This window comes from Naegleria gruberi (genome assembly GCF_000004985.1).
Source record: "Naegleria gruberi genomic scaffold NAEGRscaffold_46, whole genome shotgun sequence".
NCBI classification, from domain to species: Eukaryota; Heterolobosea; class Eutetramitea; order Acrasida; family Naegleriidae; genus Naegleria; species Naegleria gruberi.
This window is the reverse complement of record NW_003163281.1, coordinates 257,918-279,314: the sequence shown is the minus strand read 5'-3', so window position 1 is coordinate 279,314 and position 21,397 is coordinate 257,918. Positions and strand designations below refer to the sequence as shown.

Genomic DNA, 21,397 nt, shown 5'->3' with positions numbered 1-21,397 from the left:
ATCTTTTTTAGCAAACGATGTCAACCTTGCATGTACATTCAATTATGTATACTCTCCCTAACCACCCTTCTATTTATTACATTGAGTTTAATCTTCTCAGGACTCTACTATGACAATACCTTGGAAAAGGAAAGTGCCGAGACACTGCTAACAGTAAGCCCTGCTGGATTCTCATTGTTATGGCTTCCAATATTTTTTCTTTTCATTGGCTCACTCTATTTAATGATGGGTTGGGTACCTTACCTTTCCTCCTTTTTCCTCACTTGTTACAATCGTTTTCACAAGAAGAAATCTACTGACGAATCAACAAGTCTTCTTCATCCTAATGAAGAGGATTCTAATGCTGAGACAAGCGTACTATTTGTCATTTTGAGAAGACTCTTCTTCTCCTCTGATATGCAGGAGAATATTGATGATCCAAATTATCAACTCAAAATGGCAGCTCCATCCCAATTAATATGGTTCTCTGTCTTGGTTTTGGTTATTGGATTAAGATTTTTGATCTTTAAAGATCAACTTGTTTGGAGATACCTCCTAATTCCTGTATATATTTTCCAACTCTTTGCTTGTGTTGATTTCACCTATAGAGGTGTTAGATTGTGGACACTCAAATCACCCTTTAAGAGAACAATATCACAACTTTTAACAATCATGCTTTTAGTAATGAATGTGAATTTAATTTACCTTTCTTCAGGCACGTCACTAGTGCTAGCGAGTTTAAAGCTGGATGAAATGTCATTTACAGAACATGTGAAATGGTCTGAAGTATTGACACCAGCTTATGTCTGTTTATTATTGATACATTTCAATATTTCAATCCTTCCCTATTATGCAGCAAAAATATTTTACAATGGTTTTCATGCCAAAAAGACGACCGTTTTGGCTGTTCTTACTCCCATTCCAATTGTATTCTTGTTGCTTTCCCCATTTACAACCTTCCTAATTCTTCTCTCCCTTCGTTTGGATACCTTGATTACACTGAGATATTCTCTCGTTTTGGCACCATTATACATTGGATTGTCATTGTATTTGCTTGCCATATCCATCTATAGTATTGTAAAGCTTGTTCGATCCAAATGTTGTAAATAAAATTCAATTCTCCCTTGTATCTGAATATTTTACATTTCTTGTCCAATAATCCATTAATAATAATTACTCTCATCATATTAGCTATTCCTTAATCCTAGAGAATTTATAGTCCAAATAATATTTCATAAATTCATCAGAAAGTGCCATCAGTTTGATTTGTTTCAATATTTCCTTGTTGATGGACACATTTCCTAGAGCTCCCGAGTTTGAATAATCCAGAGATTTGGCCATTACCACTTTTCTATGCTCCATTGAAATTATTTCTACTTTTTGCATTTTCAACTCTTCGAATGAAGCAAACGAGTCAGACTCTCTCCCCTTCATAAATTTCACATATTTATCATTTGGTAGCACTCGATGAGCTATTATTTTTGCTCTTTCTCTATAAATTCCCCTCCTGAATGCATACACAAGTGATTCCTCATTCTGTTTTGATTTTGTGAATGGAATAAACTTCCAAACCTCTTTATGATCTGTCAACCTACTTGCATCCAATAAGGAGAGAATTCTACCAATGATAAGACACCACATGGATGCCATTTCCTGTTTCTCAATTTCACTTTTCAACAAGTGTGGTGGAAATATTTGTGAAAGAATTCTTTCAATGAGATATTCCTGACCAGTTATTGATCCAAACCTGTCCTTCTTAATAAATTCGAATAGGAATGATCTTTTCAGTGATTTTACCTGATTGAGTTTTACCATTGGTGGTGTTAAATATTGTAAATTTGATAAATCATCCGATTCCAATGCAAAGTACATGAAATAATTTCTTGATATTGAGCCTTTCGAATATTTAGGAACATTATACACTCTTGCTATGAGCAATTCGGATAATCCTTCAATTTTTAGACGAATCTTAAAGTTTAGTGTTTGTGAAAAATTAAAACTTTCCGAAAGGAATGGAACTGACAATCCTTCTTCGCCACTTAGAGAAATTAACTTGGCAGATTCTATCTCTATCCTTGAACAAAGTACTTTGAAAAAGCAACTAAAATAATTCGAATCTGATGAAGGAAAATACGAATGCGAAAGAGAAAGGTTTAGTTTTTGTGATCCGATAAATCTTCTTGCCGGCAATTTACAGCAGAATGCACTACATCGTTCCATGATTTGATTCTTCCAATAATTTTTAATATCTTTACATTGACTTTCCAATAATAATTGGTCTTTCGAATAACAAAACGAGTTGAAATAAACTTTCCACAAATTTTCAGAATGCATCACTTCCGACCACTCCCTACAAACCAATGCAACTGGAATCACATTCGAAAAATCCAAAAACTTGAAAATCTCTCCCAACACATCTCGATTCATTTTTTTAAATACTTTACAATAAACACATCACTTACATGTCAAAAAATAACAACATAACATAAAATTCACAGACAGACACGAATCCTCATGAACTCGAACTCCTCTTCAAGTCGTCATTAATTGGTTGTCATATTCAACATCGAAATTGTTTTTTTCCAAGTTTTTAAATATTCCAAATTTTTATGTTGACTCATCCTTTGCAACTTCCTAAATATTTTACAATATCTTTTAACAATTCAACAAGACATTATGCAATTCAATCAACATTGGAAGATATTCTCGAGAGCATTTCTTACCAAATTGAATATTCATTGTAAAAATAAACCATCAAGTCAACCTTAAAAAACATCCAAAGCAAGATGGTTGCTGACACTTGATAAAACTTGATTAAATTTAGCCACTTGTTAACAGCTTTGGGTTATCTTTGCACATGACTGAAGAGAGCAGTGAAAGGTTTTTTCCAGCTCTCATCACTTTTTCTCTCGTATTGACAACTTGACACTCCCATCAATCATCAAAACCCATCAATCAAAAGTTGATCAAATTCACACACAAGAAGTAAACATTTTTAAAAAAAAACAAAACCAACCCTCTGTACAACACTTTACCAGTAAACACAAAAAATGTCTGCTGAATGGGAACGTATCCAAATGAGAGCCTTCACCAAGTGGGTCAACTCTCATCTCCGTAAGAGAAGCATCCAAGTCGAAGATATCATTGAAGAATTCGAAACAGGTGTCCCATTGATTCACTTGTATGAAGTCATTTCTGATGAAACCTTGGGTCAATTCTATGCTAATCCACGTATGAAGTTCCACAAGATTGCCAACTTGAATTTGGTTGTTGATAAAGTCAACAGTTTCATTGGAAGTGTTGGTATTCGTTTGCAATTCTCTGCTGAACAAATTGTCAATAAGGAAAAGACACAAATCTTGGGTATGATTTGGTGTTTGATTCACAAGTTTGAAATTCAAGACATTTCTGAAGATGGTATGTTTGTTATCATGTATTTAACAGTATTATTTAACACTTTTTAATTTTTGATTGATTGCTGGCTTAATTCAATCACCTGTCAATCATCACTTTTTCAACTCGTCAACTCTTCCAAATGAATAGAACTTTCTGCCAGAGAAGGTTTATTGTTGTGGTGTAAGAAAAAGACCAAGGGTTACAACAATGTCAATGTTAAAGATTTCAAGGGATCATGGCAAGATGGTTTGGCTTTCTGTGCCTTGATTCACAAACACAGACCTGATTTGTTAGATTTTGACTCTTTGGATCCAACCAATGCTAGGGAAAATCTCCAACTTGCCTTTGATGTTGCTGAAAAGCATTTGGATATTCCACAATTGTTAGATGCTGATGACATGATCAAGTTTACTCCTGATGATAAGTCAGTCATGACCTATGTTGCTTATTATTGGAAACGTTTCGCTTCCAGTAATAGAAATGAAAAGGCTGGTCGTAAATTGGCTAAGGTTGCTCAACGTGAACAAGAATTGAACAACATGAAGAATGATTATGAAAAGCGTGCTCAAGCTTTGGTTGACTGGATTGATACCAACACTGACTCACTTTCTGATCCAACTTTCGAACACTTTGGTGATTCATTGGCCAAAGCTGAAGATAAGAAGGAAGAATTCAGAAAGTTCAAGGATCAAGAAAAGCCAAATCAATCATCAGAAAAGAACGATTTGGAATTGTTATTGTCCAACATTCGTACCAAGCAAAAGAACGAAGGTTTACCAATCTACAATCCACCAACTGATTTGTCAACTGCCACCATCAATGACAAGTGGGACGGTTTGAACAAGAAGCAAGATACTTATGATAAGGCCTTGAGAGAACATATCACTTTGATGAAGAAGTTGGAAATCTTATTGTCTCGTTTCAGAGTTCGTGCCAAGAAGATTTCTGAATGGCAAGATGGTAAGAATAAGGGTTACTTCAAGGAAGATTTGAACAAGTTAGATACTGTCTCAGCATTGCAAGCCAAGATTAACATTCACGAAACCTTTGAAGATGAATTGGCTGGTGTTAACAAGTCATTGAATGAAACCAATGCTATTGGTGATAAGATTGTTGAAGGTAGACATGAAGCTGCTCCAGAAGTCAAGTCAACTATGGATAAGTTGAAGAATGGTCAAGATGATGTCAAGCAAAAGTCTGATGATAAGAAACAAGAATTAGACGACAGATTGAAGAACTTGGAAGCATTGTTGGGCAAGTGTTTGGATTTGGCTAAGAAATCTGAAGGTTTGGCCATGTTCTTGGATGATATTTCCCTTGCTTTGCTCGAACCAATCACTGCTTCAAGTGTTAAGGATGTTGACGTCTTTGTTGACATTTTGGGTGACGTTGAAAATCGTCATGCTGAACAAGCTCCATTGTTGGATGCTATCAATCAATTGGTTGATGAAATTAAGAATGCTGGTGGTGATCCAAACTTATACTCTGCTGTTAATAACAATGATTTGGACAACCAATTCAAGGAAGCTGGTAACCTCATTTCTGACAGAAAGAAGAATTTGGAAGAAGAAAAGAGAAGATTGTCAGGTAACGAAGAATTGTTGGCTCAATTCGCTCAATTGTGTGACAAGTACACTGAATTTGCTGTTGAACAAAAGGACGGTTTGAACACTATCAGACAAAACACTGAAAATCTCGAAGAACAATTGCAAAAGGTTAAGGAACAAGCTGCTGTTATCAGAGCTGAATCTGAAAAGCAATACGAATCCTTGATCTCTGTCTTGAAGGATTTGGAAGCTCGTGAAATTCTCGAATTGTCAAAGGTTACTGAATCTGAAATCAAGTCAGTTCGTGACAATTTGGAAAAGTTCGTCGACAAGTCAATCTACGAAATTGAATCCACTCTCCTCACTGATAAGAACGAAGGTTTGACTGAAGAACAAATTAAGGACTTTAGAGAAACCTTCAAGTACTTTGATAAGGACAAAGATGGCAAGTTGTCAAAGCAAGATTTCAAGGCCTGTGTCTGTTCATTGGGTGAAGATATTGATGATAAGGAAGTCGAAAAGGTCTTTGCTGTCGTTGATACTGATAAGGATGGTTTCGTTGAATTCAATGAATTCTTGGGTTACATGAGAAGAATTGGTTCTGAAGGTTCTGGTTATGAGGACGTTATGGAATCATTCAAGCAATTGGCAGGTGAAAAGGACTTTATCACAGAAGCTCAATTGAGATCTGTTATGGAACCAGCTGAAGCTGATTTCTTGTTGCAACAAATGCCAAAGAAGGGTGACGGTTATGACTATGTTGCCTACTGTAACAATACTTTCAATAAGTAATTGATACACCAACCTTAACTACTAGTTCAAAAAATAAAAAAATCAAACTTTTCAAATTGTCTTTCAACTTACTAAACTGTATGCACCAAAGATCACTCCTCCAAACAAATGCAATCTATTTTTCTTCCAACAAGAAATCAATTTCATGTTATTAGTAACTGTGAAACCGAATTGTGTAATTATTTTCATGAAGGACTGCTCAATGTAACCGCCGTAGATTTTTTGAGAACCTTATTAAAAAAAAATGTGCAACAACAACACTTTCAATTTTCTCCTATTGATTATTGTCGTTATTGGTTTCTCGTCTTGTGTTTCCTTTGCCAATGGTTTGAATATTCGTACAACACCATTATCATCAGCATCATCAAAATTGAAAGATGTTGCTCCGATAATAGTGAATAATAATTCAACAACAGACCTTTTCTATCAGGATTATTACTTCCAAGGAGGAGAATGTAAAATGGCATCATTAATCAAGCTGGAATTGCAACCACTCTACAAGGCATCAGAATCATGTATCAAAGTTGGACCAGACAATTACCAAAAGGCCTATTGCAATGAAAGAGAATTCGTGGTTGATCGTGATTGTGATGAAACATGTAAATATTGTTCTGGAAAATCTTCTTCCAATATCTTTTCCTGTGCTAAAATAGGAATTGGTATGATGCATCGAGTATGTGGAAAGTTGCCATTAGAAACCATTCCAAAAATGTTGTGGCAAGTTCAACATGAAGATTCCACTGATAATGAAAATTGCAGCAAGAACAAAATAGTTAAGGCAATTGGAGAAGTTGTTGAACTTTGTGAATGGAATTTATATGGACCAAGATATAGATCATGTAATTCAACAGATTATTCTGTTGAAACATTTACTGGAAGTATTGATAAGTGTGAAACTAGAATTAAAGTCAGTCATGGTAAGGTTGGTGTTTGTAATGGAAATGAAGAATATCAATGCAAATAAAGATATCAAACTCTCAACACCTATTAGAGCATCTACATGATGTTTAGAAATTGTACATGTGTGAATATTGGTGATGAAACTTCCACCATGACAATGATAATGTTTCTGCCAATTGATTCGACCCATTGTAAAACCTTATTTACCAAACATCTCTACATGGGAATCTGTTACTGGAAATGTAACAAAATGTTTAGATTGCATTTACCCGTTCTTTTAATGTTGTAATCTTTAATACGTGCATGACAAAACTTTATAAAGTTCCAAAAACTTGAAAAAAATGTGTCAACATCAAACAAGCAAACCTGTTGCAGCAGAATCAACCAGCACTACCACTACTACTACCACTGTGAAGCCAATGAACAATTTTCATTCTCCTTTTCCTGATGATGTACTTGATGAAATTTTATCCTTTCACGCCAATGATTTTAAATTTATTGTAATGAATTGTGCCTTAGTTTCTAAACAATGGTTGAATGTTGTTGTGGAAAGAGGTAAACTTTCGCTAAAATGTAACAATGATGACAAGTTGAAAGGTCAATTTTTACAAAATATTGAAACTTTGAAAGTAGATAGGGAAAGTTTAACAATTATGTTCGATTGTAAAATATTGGAATTTATGAAACAATTGACTGATCTTGATGTACAATATAACAATCTTGGTACAGATGAGGTAAAATACATTAGTCAATTGAAACAATTAAGAAATCTTGATATAAGTATCAATAATATAGATAAGGAAGGTGCTAAATACATTAGTCAACTGAGTCAATTAACTAAACTTAATATTAGCGGGAATTGTTATTGCATTGGTACAGAGGGAGCTAAACACATTAGTTCAATGAAACAATTAACATATCTAGATATTTCCAAAAATGAAATTGGAGATGAAGGAGCTAAATCTATTAGTGAACTGAAACAATTGACTAGTCTTTATATTCTTACTAATAATATTGGAGATGAAGGAGCTAAACACATCAGTGGAATGAATCAATTGACCGAACTTGATATTAGTTTCAATCTTATTGGTATTGAAGGTGTTAGACACATTAGTTCTATGAAACAATTAACTTCTCTCTCTATTAATAATGCAAAGATTGGTGATGGAGCAAAATATCTTGGAGCAATGTCTCAATTGACTAATCTTAATATTTTTTCCTGTAACATTGAAAGTAATGGAGCTAAACAAATAAGTGCACTTCAACAATTGAAATTTCTTGGTATTGGATATAATCAATTAGGCCATGAAGGTGCTAAAAACATTAGTGAAATGAAACAGTTGGACAGTCTTTATATTTGTGGTAATGATATTGGTGAAAGGGGAGCTAAACACATTAGTGGAATGAAACGATTGACTACTCTTAATATTTGTGAAAATAACATTGGTGACAATGGAGCGAAATTCATTAGTCAATCAAAAAGCTTGACAATTCTCAGTATTTATTCAAATGATATTTCTCAAGTTGGAGAAAAATTCCTTCAACGAATGAAACAATTAGAACGTCTCGACATTTAAATAAAAAACAGAGGTAAAGCTAATCTATCCTTAAATATTTTACAGTATTTCAAGTGAAATGATGTGAATTGACCAAGTTTTCAATTGACTACAAAAAAATCCAAGACGAGTTGGAAGGAAAATGGAAATTAACGTTCACCTTTGTAAAAACTCCAACAGAAAAAAATGTCTCTACTGCTATCTACTAACCAAACACATGCCATTCCTTTCAATTTTGAGAGTAAGAGGTTTCCTTCATCGCCCTATCCATTGAATTTTGAAAATCGAATCAATCGGCAACATTTCAAATCATTTTTGCAAAATTGTTCTAAAATTGTGAGGAAGTGTGTGAGAAATGTTGATGCTTCCGATAGATTGATGAAATATACGGCATTTATATATGCTGTGATTATGGTTGTGGTTACAATTATTTCAATTATTGCAATTATATTACTTTCCCGATATGTTAATGTTATTTATCCAATTTTGGTATGTGTTGTGGTGATCACAGTTCCAACAATTGGATTTGGATTCACAATTTATCAAAGAGGAAAGAAAATTAAGGAATTCCACTCTAATTGTCAAATTACTTTGGAAAATTATGTATTGGAAGAAAATCAAAAAACTATTAGAATTGGAATTCAATGGTTTGCCAAATATGATTCGGATTTTATTAATTTACTTTCGTTAAAATTTGCTCCTACAAGATATTTGACCAAACTTCCAAGAATTGAGGTTTCAGATAGAGAGCTACAATTTTCATTTGAAATAAATCCTGAGGAAGAGGAACCTATCAATGAGGAAGATGATGATAACCTTGTTGATAATGATAACATTCGTTTGATCAATCAAGATGAAAATGAATATTAATTACTTTCAAATGGAATCTTACAAAAGAGTTTATAATGAATAAATCTTTATAACATTGGTAATTTTCTTAAATTTGAAAGACAAATCTCAATCTGATGTAGTCAATCATCTAGGGAATTATTGGAACATGTTAAATGTTCGTTTATTTTTCGAAACGTGATTTGGAAATTTGTTGTTATCAATTTTTAGATAAATTTCGTTTGTTAATAACTTTCCTATTAAACAGTCATTTCTTTTAAATTGGAAAAGTGCATTTGAAACTTTAAAATGTTTGTTGCAATAAATAATTCCTTAATATTCCTCAATTGAATAAATCGTAAAACAAATGAAAATTTAATAGTAGTCAATGAAAGAAACTAATTAAGCGCAAACGTGATGAAAAAATCTATCGGCACGATAATGAAAACCCCATTAAGAAGCGACATACCTCAATTAGGAACAACAAAAACGTGAAGCAAATACTAGCCATTTCCATCTCCATTAGAGAAACCAGTCTGAACTCCACAAATCTCAATAACAAACAAAAAAAACAAGAAAACAAGAACATGGGAAACAAGCAATCTTCTTCATACCATCAATTTCAAACCAACCAGCCAGAAGAACCAACCCTTAAGGAGCTATCCATCAAAAAACTCGGTAATTGCCTTTGGGAAGTTACACTCCCAAGAGATTTATTTGATTCTTCCAGTTTACCAACAATGACCTTGAAAGTATACTTTCCACAATCAAAGGTCACTCAGAAAATCTTCACTCTCACTGGTGAGGATGAGGTCACTGAGATTGGAGAGCATGAAAACCAAACAATTAATACACGTCGTTTTCTTGTCATTGCTCCACCTAATTGCGCAAGCTTCAGATTGGAACTCAGTGCAGAGACAACTTGTTTGTCAACTAGAGAGTTGACTACGAAAAGTTACTCAGCTGCTACTAAGGCATTGTTGAGTGATGACGGTTCTGTTGATGCGCAGAGAACTAAACTTATTGAAAGTTTGAAAAATTTCCCAGAAAAAGATTACCAATTCAGATTCATTCCTCTATCTGAAACTGGAAGTGGAAAGTCCACTCTTTTGAACATGACGTGCAAGAATCTTAACTCAGATCTCACCAATCCATTCATTGTTGGTAATTCTTCTCATTTACAAAACTCTAACGAAAATTGGAGTGTCAGTGAAGATGAAGAAGATTTGAGATCTTACACCAATCACTTGGCTTCCATTGAGCGAATTAATCAGTCTGATTTCTCAAGAATTTCTCTCATTGACTGCCCAGCTCTATTCACACGAGTTATGAAGGAGAGATTGGAACACTTTTTTGCTCATCTCAAAGAAAAGGAAGAGGAATTGAAAATTGATGCAATTTTCGTCCCAATTCCAATGAAAGACACACAAGAACTTGTAAGTCAAGAAAGGAACTCGGTGATGAGTTTCTATCAGTATTTAGTCAATATGTACAATAGACAAGCTCAAACTCCACCAGTTTTCTGTTTGAGCCAAATTGACCATCTCTATCTTTTCAATCAATACATTAAGAAAGATAGCACAATTATTGATATTTCTCAATTAGAAGATAAGAAAGAAGGCTCTCAACCAGGAACAGAAGCTAATATTCCTGAAGTTAAAGAAGATCCAATCAATCAAAGTAGAATTAAAAGAGTGAAATTGTTGAAACTCTTCTATGAGTGGTATGTGGTTGAAAACAAGTCCATTATGGAATTGCTTGGAATTGGTGATAGTCATGACTTTCCAACATTCTTTACTCACTTTGAGAAACATCATTTAGATGAAGAAATTTATCAAATGATTGTTGTTGAAAATTTCAAATTAATGTGTCAATTGGTGGACAGAGCCAAACAAAAATTTGATAGTAAGAGGGTTAAAATTTCTGCAGTAACCCCTCGTGCTCATAGAAATGGAGCAGTGGCCAATCAATCCCTCTTAGATTTCCATTAACATTAATGGAAATGAAGTAAATTAGTTTATCACATGTAAATTAAATAAAAAAACAAGAAAATTAATTTTTGAAATTTGAAAAAAAAGAAAAAACTTTAAACTAAGAAAACGGAAAACCTCATCACAATTTAATCATCAACAAATCCTGATTGCAGAGTAATCCAACTAATAACAATATAAAACACAAATATGTGGAGCGGTCATCATGTTATGCTAACGACCTCTCCAACCTCACCCTCTACACAACAACAACCTTTAGAGTTGATCACTTCGGAAGACTTTCTTCCACTCTCACAGGATGATTTTCATGATGAGAATGGAGGAGGACCAGTGCTTCATCATCGGTCCAAGAGAGCATTATCTTCTTCCTCTATTCATATGGTTCATAGTAATAATATTGGACGTAATGTTGGAGCAAAACATGTTTTTCTCAAATCACAAGACTATTCACTCTTTAGAAAATCCGAGAGATTGGTATGGCAATTGAATCATCTTCATGCTAATATTAATCAATTAATAACGAAAAATCATGATGGTGCTGCACATGAGCAAGTAACCTCTTCTCCTCGTTCTTCAATGTTGTCGACAACAACAACAGCAAATTCACCTACTTCTCCTTCCCTATCCAATAATAATAGCAAAAACATTCAGGTTATTTCGGTCTCTATCAAGACTTGTAAAGATTTATCTGTTAGGAAGAATAGATTTTTGAAAAACCATCAACATGTTGATTCTCATCATCACCATCATAATTCATCTTCTATGGATGAATCTACAACATTTACGAGTGGATTTATGCACTCTTCAGAATATTCTATGGATAGAAATTCAATGCAAAATTCACCAACTACAACAATTTCTGATGAATCCTATTTAAATCAATTTCCATTTACTCATGATTCTATTCCTAGGAGTATGAGTATTGATCAATTACATCAAGCCACAAATTCAAATATTGTGAGGAGTATTAGTATTGATCAGATTCACTATGGAGGAAGTAATCAACAGGGAGGTGGTGTTGTTATTCTGCCACCAAATTTCTATAATGGAAATGAATCATCACCAAAGTTTAACCAATTTCATGGACATCTTGATACCATTGAGACTGTTAGTTCGACTGCATCAACAGAGGAATTTACTGAGGATTTAGGAATAGAACTTTTACCAACTTCATTGGTTCATACTATTTATTCAAAATACGGAATTGTTATTACTGTGGATATTAGTCCTTCTATGCTTGCAATTGATACAACAACAGGAGAAGTATTATTCGACAGAGTATTCAAGACAATATCGAATATTTTAACACATTTAACACAACCAATTATTGTACCAAATTATTCGGAGGAAATTTTACCAGAGCTTCATGTTTCTTGTATTGCTATTGGAATGGCTGGAAGACCAGTTTATTGTCTCTTTCAAGATTATCATATTACTTCGACAAATCTTGTGGAGGTTCTAGGAAAGGTTTATCAAAATTTATGCGAAACTGAAAATATGGCTTCAAATGCTCTTAGACCTTCTCTTAAAAGTCTTTCGGAGACTTCTGATTCTAAATTCAATACTTACATTTCTGATTCGATACTGGCTTTTGACTTTTTACCAAAAGATGCATGCCCAATTTTCCTTCTCATTAGTGATAACGTTTTCAATATTTCTGATTTGACTCCTGAAACAATACTGAGCATTAATCAAAAGGATATTAGTTTTGCAACAATTAATATCACCAATCAATCCCAAGGGGCTTACTTATATAGTTATCTGCCTGATTCTGAATTGGTAGAGTCATTTATCGCTTGTGTGGATGGTTACTATATTGATTATGAGTATATTGAAGAAGTTCCATCAGAAAATGATAGAAAAAAGACTAATGCACTCCAACATGCATTGCTATTCAGGCCAACACCTGTATTGGCAGCTGAGAATGAGAGTTTAATCATTTCTGCAGGAGAAGGGAGTGTTTTCACCACACAGACCGATATAAAAAAGGATGTAAAGAAGGGTTATTGTGAATCGGAAATCCTTGCCTACAGTTTGAATATGACCAATGTGGATTCCATCTTGAAAACTAGGGCAAAACAAGGTTTCAAAATTATGGACTTGAAATACGCAACAAACACAGACTCTCTTACCAAGTTCAAGGCAGAAGAGGAAAAACTCGATTACAAATCCATCAAAATGAGTTTACTTTATAGGAGAAATATTGAAATTATTTACAGAATGCAAATAGAAAGAACAGATGTTCTCAATGAAGAACAAGATTTACAAATGCTGTCGAGTAGTAATTTTACTAATTTTGCACTCACCAAACTAAAAAATTTTAAAATTGTGGTGACAATCACAGCATTTATGCACAAATCCAATCAAGAAAGATTCAAGATGTACTTGAAAAAGAAAAATAAGGAGTTGTCCTTCTTCAAATCAGTGCAGGACTTTATTCAAAAGATCAATATCGAGGATGTGCTGCTGGAGCAATATCATAATCTTGCTGACAATTGCTCATGCACCAACAGAACACCTATCAGAAAGTTAGACCTTTCAAATATTAATTTTGAACATGAGAAAGACTTTTTATTTGATAGACAAACTTTGATGCTCTCACCTCACAATGACGAGCAACACTTACACAGATCAGATTCGATAATTCAAAAGATTTTGACCCAAATTCAATCAGGAACAACGGAAATTACCACTGTTCAAAATCATATTTCAATACTGAGGTCCCTTTGTGACAACAGTTGGTCTTCAACAAAAATATCAGACGATTTTTACATTTTATTCCTCTCAGAGCAGGATTCCACCTGTTACCTGTACGAGTCTGTAGATGATACTTCTCTATTAAGCATGGAAGAGAAGGATAGCTGTGTTTCTTCTGGTTTTTGCCTTTTGAAACTGCTGAGTAATTTCAATTCACCAATCGAGATTCAATTCCAATTCTTTAATGTTTCTTCCTTCACAATTTCTAGAATTATTCGACAATTCAAAGAAAAGATAACAAGGACATTCCATCAGAAAGGAATTTCAGCCAATTTCTATGTGAGTGAACACTTCCCAGATATTGCTTCCAGGCTGCCCAACTGTAGAGAGGATGAATCACAGTATAATCAATCACTCTACTCTGCTCCTCCACACTATACTTCATATATGAAGCACAAAAATTGGGTATGGTCTGTTGGTGGCAGATTGAATGTTGCTGGAATATTGTCCTCCATTTTCTCTCAGAGATTTAGTGAAGGTTTCTCTTTAGTTTCTTCAAAACAATCTATTGTATTTGTGAAGGAATTGGAAATGATGAAAAGAAACGCCTTCAACGATGCGGAATATCTTTCTAAATTGTTGGTCTTTTATTGTATTCACATCCTCAAGAAAGAAAAGAAGCTGATTACAGAACTTTGGATTGAGCCACAATCAGGTTATGTGACCCATTCGAGTGGTGCTCTCTCTGATTCTTCCCAATTTTACACTGATTTGTGTGATAATTGGTTTTATAATTTGGATTTGCAAATTATTTCTCTATTTTCAACCTTTGAATGTGTTGTTACGGCATGTAAATCCGGGAAAGGAAATAATAACAATATTGCCGTATTCCAAGCTGAAAAGAATAATCTTCCGACCCCTTTCAACCTAAAGGGTATTGTTGATAGATCTGAGAAGCAAGACCTTCAATTCAAGGTCTTTAAAATTTCAAGTGAATCAGAGTCGGAATTATGCAAGAAGAATAATATTTTACTCTATGACAGACTCATCAAATTCCTTAGTAATATCAATGATGTGGAATTGAACATTGATAGGATTCCACTCAATTTAAATACCAAATCAAGATGTTTTGCAAGAGTGTTTGAAACTGTTGGCTCTGAAAGACAAAAGGACTTTATTTTAACAATCGTTCCTGCTCAAGTGAATGGAGAGGAGTTAAACTTCAACATTATTGTATGTGAATGTAACGAGGACCAACTTTTAAACATCGAGAATCTGAAACGTAATGAGGCAATTGAAAAGTTAGTATGTTCCAAGAATGGACCTCTAAATGTGAAGGCACACCCAATGCTAATGCACGAGGAGGAGCAAGCATTTTCTTCTTCTGCTTCATATTGTGATTTTGTTACTAATCTTCACTCCTACAGTTTATCTTATGGAGTTTATAAGCATCTTAACCAAAAACTTTTGGTTGATAGAGAAAATATTGTATCTGCTGTTGAATCTTGTTACGAATATAGGGAGGAAATTGACTTGTCTGAATTCTTTGAAGCAATACTATTGGCAAGAAGTTACTTCTTCGAGAAGGGAGAAAATGGAATAAGTCCATGCGAATCAATGGCAGCCTCCTTCAAGGCTATAATTGAAAAGTACTTTGATGATATCAGAGGAACTAAGTATCATTACTATTTGAGAGAAAGTTCGATACCAAAAACTAAGAATCAGACAACCACTACTACTAATCCAAAAATTCTCAAGAAGAAGAATAGTGCCAAGAGCTTTGACCATTTAGAAGAAATTGAGAATGAAGATTTTGACGCTGAAGCTTCTGATGATGAAATTAGCAGTTTCCATAGCGAAGAGGATGAAATTCACTCCATCTCAACAAGTATATCTGCTGGAGCAAGAGCAGATACTCATCCTCACTCAGATCATGCTTCTGATTCATTAACAGATAGTTCTGGCTCTTCACTGACTGATACATTCAACTCTGTAGAGTTGGAAAATTCTACCATCCCAGTGTTCATGAGAATGGAATGTGTTTTATCACCAATTGAGAGGGATCACGATAGTTGGAATGAACTTGATAATGACTCGGAGAATATAAGTTCCACTATCAAAGTACCTATTAAGAAACTGCCAATTGACAAAATTGCCAGTACAATCATGTCTAGCAAGGGTGAATTTGCTCAAGTATTATCTGCATTTTCAAAGGACGAAGATAGTGAAGATGAAGAAGAGGAACCTGAGAGTTTCACTCGTTCTAGTATGGATTTGGACTGGATTAACTCTTTAAACTCTGTAAAGACTTCTCTCAGACTCTATTGTATTACTCTTCCACCTGATAAACACTTTGCGGCTGTGAATGGATTCGAACCAGCCAAGAAGGACTTACTCATGATGTTCAGAAATCATGTAACTGAAAGTCAGTTTGCCTATGCAAGAAGTGTATTCGATGTCGAAGAGGATTCATCAGCTGATGTACCAACAGATGAAGCAGCACCTTACCTCGACAAGGGATACCTGCCAAGACACATTCGAAGAATAATGTCTAGAACTAATAAGCGTCTCCAAGCTCTTATTTCCAAAGAAATTTTGAATGCTCTCCTTAAAACTCATCCAATCACTTCATATTCAATCAAGAAGGTTTTTGATAATATAGAGAAGTTGCCAACCACCTGTTACCAAAAACACTCAATCCCTCTCTTTTTCATCGACCCTGTTGAAGGATTGAAATTATTCCACCAAGAAATGGCCAAATGTAAGAACTTGGTCTTTAAGAATATTGAAAATCACTACATTCTTTACTTTAGAAAGAGAAATTGTTGTTCCAAGCATACAATATTTGAGGATTTTGATAAAGCTTGTGAGCAAGATGCAACCTCTGATAATAACAAGTACAATCTCTACAAGAAGGAATTGGATGATTTGGAAATGGTTATTTTTGATAACGATATTGAAATGGAAAGATCTTGTCTGGAATTACCCTTCTGGATTATATTAAGGGTGGAAAACAAAAAATCCATGTCAATGCTGTTTTATTCACCTACTGCATTATCCACTAAACATGCCAATGATGTGGTTAGTGTTGTTTTCAAGGCAATCAGTGTTATTTGTAAGAGAGTGAATACTCTGTTACTTCTTTCCAATTTACATGATACCAGACTTTGTAGCTCCCTCCTATTACCCTTCAGAAAGGAAAAGGATAAGAAGGCTCTTCAAAATGAAATCAATACTCTAGACAAGAAACTTATCAGAAAGGACAATGAAAAACCAAATCCAGAAAAATTCAAGGAAGGAGACTTTGCTTGTAGAAAGACATATGAAATTTCTTTCCCTCTTCATAGTCGTTTGACTACTGCTATGGCTATTAATCACTTGAATCAAGCAGTTTTTAATCCGTTCATTGTTGCTAACAGAAGTGAAATGTTTGTCTACAAGGAAAGAAGTGGTAGAGTTTTCTATTTGCAACTAGTTGATGGTAACAAGCAGGTAGATGTATTGTCACCAACCACTGAAAAGTCTCCTGAAATACCAGAACAACCTGAACAATCCGACCAAGAATTCAAGACGAAATTGAAAGATTACTCACTTTCCTTGTCAAGTATGGGTCAATATTTGTATGCTGAATTGGATTTGAAGAATAAGACATCCTCCATAGTTTTGGAAGTCTATGGTGTCTATTCTCCAAGTGCGGAAATTACTGCACAATTGAGAAATCTTATTGAAGGAAAATTATCTGCTCTCACTATGAATATTATTTCCAATTTATTATTGAGAAACAGACAATTCAAAGTTACAGTTGAAGATTTGGAGTTTATTAGACCATTACTACAAAAACCACAAAAAAGTGTGTTAATCAATATTCCAAAGTTTATTAACAACAAGCTCTTGTTCATGCTATTCCTCAGGAATAACATGTTGACCTTTATGAATCAACTCTATTTATCTAGTAGTGATGACTCTACTGATAGTAACAATCCTCAGGCCTACATGTCATTTACCGAGGACGAGGATGATGATATGGTATTTAAAGCTTGGGACTTTTCCTTCTTGTTCAACTCTGTCACACAGAATACCTTCTCAAGAGCCATGACCTCAACAGTGAATTGCAGAGGTATAGCTTGTGTACAATTAACATTACTGAATCAAAATGGAGAGATGGTTACAGTTTTCCCACCTATGAAGGAGTCATATGTTTGCGATTTGACAGGTGTCTCTCAGCTTGGAAACTTGCAAGAAGAACCTGCAAACATTCCTTACACAGATTTTGGTGCTCCCATTTTAAAGAAGGAAGGCAGTAACTCTGACTCTGAAGATGAGGATGACGAGGTAGGGACAACAACAGAAGTATCTTCCAAGTCATTGTCAAGTGAGAATGGAAAGATACTGTTCGAGTTTTGGAAGAAGGGAGAAGTTGATATTCCTTCCCTTTTAGAAAAGATTGTTCAAACTGTTAACCAATCTGTTATTGATTATATTGTGGAATGTGGACTATTTACAAACCCTTTGAGTTTGGAAGGATTCAACAGATACTTTTTAGCTAGATTACAAACTCAAGCCATCAAAGCCTCCAGAATTGATTCTCCAACACTAACTGAACACAGAGCATCTATTTTCTTACCATTATGGGAAATGGGACGTTTTATTGGAGATCTCTACAACTTACTCTCTGTATACAGCTTTAAATTTAGACCAGTTACATTTGTCAGCACAGACGGAAGGCAAAACTTTGTCAAATACTCTAGAAGTGAAGATTTCACAGAAAAGTACCACTTGATTGATTCTAACAATGTTTGTTTTGCCATGATAGCCGGTAATATACTTGTGCAAAATAATGATAGAGTTATTAATATTGGTGAAAATATCAAGATTGGTGATATAATATCATTGGAAGGATTTAACTATAGAAATTCATTCAAATATAATAGAAAATGTTGTATTGTCATTATCCTCACAAGTGCTGAGCTCCAAGTAATAGCTTACAACTGGAAGTCTCCTCAGTTTGAAAAATTCAAATATCACTTGCATCAAACTGTCTCATGGTTGAGATGTAGAGCTCACTTATTGAATAGCATTCTCCATCAAAAACTTGGTTTATTCTATCACTCACACTCTAGTAACTTGGTTTCAATTCCATCAAATCCTTTAAATCCAAGTCAAAGTGGAAAGCCACAAAAGGAAGTTCAATTCGCCTTCAACAATATTGACCTCTTGATTTATAACAAACAAAATGCACCAGTAGATCCTAAAACTACAACCACAATCAGGAGAAGTACTACAACACCTTCCACTCCATCCACCATGAATGCACCAAAACAAATGCCTGATGTTAGAGGACAAATTTACAATAGATTCAAAACACCTCAAACCACAACACCAATACAAGTAGCAACAGTTGAGGTAAAGAGTGAAGTTGCCAAACCTATCAGAAAGGAAAAGAAGCCACAATCCAGCAAGAATCAATTTGGTTCCTTGCTGAAAGGAATTTATGATCTAGATAAGAATCCTGGCAGATATTTGAGTAGAAGAACCCCAGTAGAATCAAAGAAAGATCAGCTCTTAATTCATGGTCTCCACTTTAAGCACATTGTCCACCAAAATTACAAGAAGAAGGTGGAACAACAACAAGTTTCTAAAATTTATGGATTTTGGAATAACAAATCCTACTCTACTAGTCTCAAATCGAAAGATTTCCAACTCATTAAGAATACTTCGAGATTGATTCACTTCTGTAGAGTACCTCTCTTGTTCAATCCTTTAAGAAGAATACTTTTCGATCCATCCTCATTTGTATCTTCAAGCTCTGCAGCAATTATTCAACAGATGGATCTTGGTAATACCTCATCCTTTGAAGATACCCAAAATAATAATTTACGTGAAATTGGATACCACAGAAAGGTATTTGAATCTTTCCTTAGCGAATATGTTGAGTATGTCAAATCTTTGGATATTTCTGATGTGTTTTTGAATCCATCCGAGCAGAACGATATTCCTTCAACTCCTGGAGCAGAACCAAACCTTCAAATTTCAATCACAAGAGAAAAGCAACCAAAACAACCTACTCCATTGGTTCAAGTCGTTGGTAACCAAATTATCAAACTTCAACCAACAACTATTTATTTCCAAAAACAAATGGATGAAGGTGTCTTGTTTTTGGAGCTTGGATTGGACAGTATTTATGCCTACTTGAATGTCTATGTATCCGATACAGTGTCTCAAAAACCTTCAGGATTGATGCATAATCGTTCTTCTTCCAGAGGAGAATTCTTGAAGAAAGTCAGTCAATTCAAACACTCACTCCACATGAATTCATTTTCTTATGATTTCCATTTGAGAAACTTTTTGAATTACCTCACTACAGACTATTCTGGCTTTCCTCCTTCTCTCAGTTTTATGTGCTTGTTGAAGGACTTTGCTCAATTCTATCCAAAGCCACCTCCTCACACCAGAAATATTCTCCACTCTCATCATATCGTATTTGAAAATTCTAAGGACATTGCCGATATTATGAGAGAAAAGGCCAACATAAAGGCTAGTGGAAATTTGGAGAGAAGAGAAATATTGAATGATCCTTTCCATTTCTTCTTTGAATATATTTGCAAGAATTCTGAAAGATATCGTGTCAAGTTCAACCAAAAGAGTAAGGAGTGCTTTATTTTGGATACCTATATTTCACATGATGAGGCAGACTACTCATACTCTGTCATTGTCACTAAGAGTATTGAAAATTCAACTTCTCACATCTCTCCTTCAAGTCCAATGTCTGAAGAAATGTATGAAAACTCTACAATGAATCTCACAATGTACATTGTCTTTGCAGATGCTACCAATAGACATCCGTATGATTCTGATGTTGAAGGTTCCAAAGAAAACATGTACAAGATTGTCACTCAAATGGCTCAACAATATGAGAGAAAACTTCTCAACCTTCTCCACAGCGTTAAGGATTCATTCAAGCTTGATATTTTGTGGGAAATGGCTCTCAATTTCAAGATTAGTGAAAATCTCTTCAATGACTTGGACGCCCTTTGGATCAAGACACCTATTACCGATTATGATTTTACATTGTCCATATTTGAGGCCAACTATATACCTTGGAATGATGTCATCTCAGAGTTGTGGAATATTTATGGAGGAGAAAGGGCTGGGAGTATTTTCAAAAAGGATGGCACTGCTCAACACTTGATTATCACTCCAGACAGTAGTGCAACAGGCCAAAATTACTTACTTCACATTAACTATTCAATCCTCTCCAACACTATCTCTTGTTATTTGTGTAAGAAGAGATTGTTACAAGAGCCAGAATTACTACTAGAATTACAACAACGATCCAGCTCACCAAAGATTGAGGGTGTCACTATTCAAGATCCAAGAATACCAAATGATCAAGAACAAGATTTTATTGGAACATTTGTGAATCGCGTTTGCTATGTATTGTATAGACTTTCCTTCTAAGAAATAATCAAAAGTAATAGACGTTCTCTGTTATCCTTGATGTTTCACCATTTCCAAACCGTATCTTATCACAAGCAAAGTGAGTGAATAAAAAGGCTATGATTACTGTGGCGCCAAGTTTCACTGTAAATCCATCCGTTGCAAGTATTGATTTGATTAATGATTTTAAAAAAAATACCTACTAGAGTGAAGCCTTAATCACACCACGAAAGAAGGTTTAAGCGGGAATTTTAGTCATCATCAGCTAAATTAT

General features: G+C 34.5%; 7 protein-coding genes across 7 annotated transcripts; 6 read left to right on the top strand and 1 right to left on the bottom strand.

The window, feature by feature from the left end:
• Nucleotides 1-444: 444 nt before the first annotated feature.
• On the bottom strand, nt 445-2,406 carry NAEGRDRAFT_80933 (uncharacterized protein; the record flags this gene model as incomplete). The annotated part of the gene is made up of 1 exon (XM_002673436.1): nt 445-2,406. One exon carries the CDS (start codon nt 2,404-2,406, stop codon nt 1,171-1,173), a length of 1,236 nt encoding a protein of 411 aa, XP_002673482.1. The 3' UTR covers nt 445-1,170.
• A 562-nt stretch (nt 2,407-2,968) lies between these two features.
• NAEGRDRAFT_56285 (alpha-actinin) lies at nt 2,969-5,767 on the top strand. The gene is made up of 2 exons (XM_002673522.1): nt 2,969-3,396; nt 3,523-5,767. The coding sequence occupies exons 1-2, from the start codon at nt 3,030-3,032 to the stop codon at nt 5,712-5,714; spliced, it is 2,559 nt and encodes an 852-aa protein (XP_002673568.1). The 5' UTR covers nt 2,969-3,029; the 3' UTR covers nt 5,715-5,767.
• A 191-nt stretch (nt 5,768-5,958) lies between these two features.
• On the top strand, nt 5,959-6,678 carry NAEGRDRAFT_71444 (uncharacterized protein; the record flags this gene model as incomplete). Its single annotated transcript, XM_002673521.1, has 1 exon — nt 5,959-6,678. One exon carries the CDS (start codon nt 5,959-5,961, stop codon nt 6,676-6,678), a length of 720 nt encoding a protein of 239 aa, XP_002673567.1.
• A 277-nt stretch (nt 6,679-6,955) lies between these two features.
• Nucleotides 6,956-8,191, top strand: NAEGRDRAFT_71443 (LRR_RI domain-containing protein; the record flags this gene model as incomplete). Its single annotated transcript, XM_002673520.1, has 1 exon — nt 6,956-8,191. One exon carries the CDS (start codon nt 6,956-6,958, stop codon nt 8,189-8,191), a length of 1,236 nt encoding a protein of 411 aa, XP_002673566.1.
• Nucleotides 8,192-8,356: 165 nt separating this feature from the next.
• Nucleotides 8,357-9,040, top strand: NAEGRDRAFT_71442 (uncharacterized protein; the record flags this gene model as incomplete). The annotated part of the gene is made up of 1 exon (XM_002673519.1): nt 8,357-9,040. The coding sequence occupies one exon, from the start codon at nt 8,357-8,359 to the stop codon at nt 9,038-9,040; it is 684 nt and encodes a 227-aa protein (XP_002673565.1).
• Nucleotides 9,041-9,572: 532 nt separating this feature from the next.
• On the top strand, nt 9,573-11,060 carry NAEGRDRAFT_58985 (uncharacterized protein). Its single transcript, XM_002673518.1, has one exon. It carries the CDS (start codon nt 9,586-9,588, stop codon nt 10,987-10,989), a length of 1,404 nt encoding a protein of 467 aa, XP_002673564.1. The 5' UTR covers nt 9,573-9,585; the 3' UTR covers nt 10,990-11,060.
• Nucleotides 11,061-11,199: 139 nt separating this feature from the next.
• On the top strand, nt 11,200-21,287 carry NAEGRDRAFT_58984 (uncharacterized protein; the record flags this gene model as incomplete). Its single annotated transcript, XM_002673517.1, has 1 exon — nt 11,200-21,287. One exon carries the CDS (start codon nt 11,200-11,202, stop codon nt 21,142-21,144), a length of 9,945 nt encoding a protein of 3,314 aa, XP_002673563.1. The 3' UTR covers nt 21,145-21,287.
• Between the last annotated feature and the right edge of the window lie 110 nt (nt 21,288-21,397).

Coding starts and splice junctions, on each gene's coding strand:
- NAEGRDRAFT_56285 (XM_002673522.1), top strand. CDS start 3,030: ATGTCTGCTGAATGGGAACGTATCCAAATGAGAGCCTTCACCAAGTGG. Junction 3,397..3,522: donor TCAAGACATTTCTGAAGATG/GTATGTTTGTTA, acceptor CCAAATGAATAG/AACTTTCTGCCAGAGAAGGT.
- NAEGRDRAFT_58985 (XM_002673518.1), top strand. CDS start 9,586: ATGGGAAACAAGCAATCTTCTTCATACCATCAATTTCAAACCAACCAG.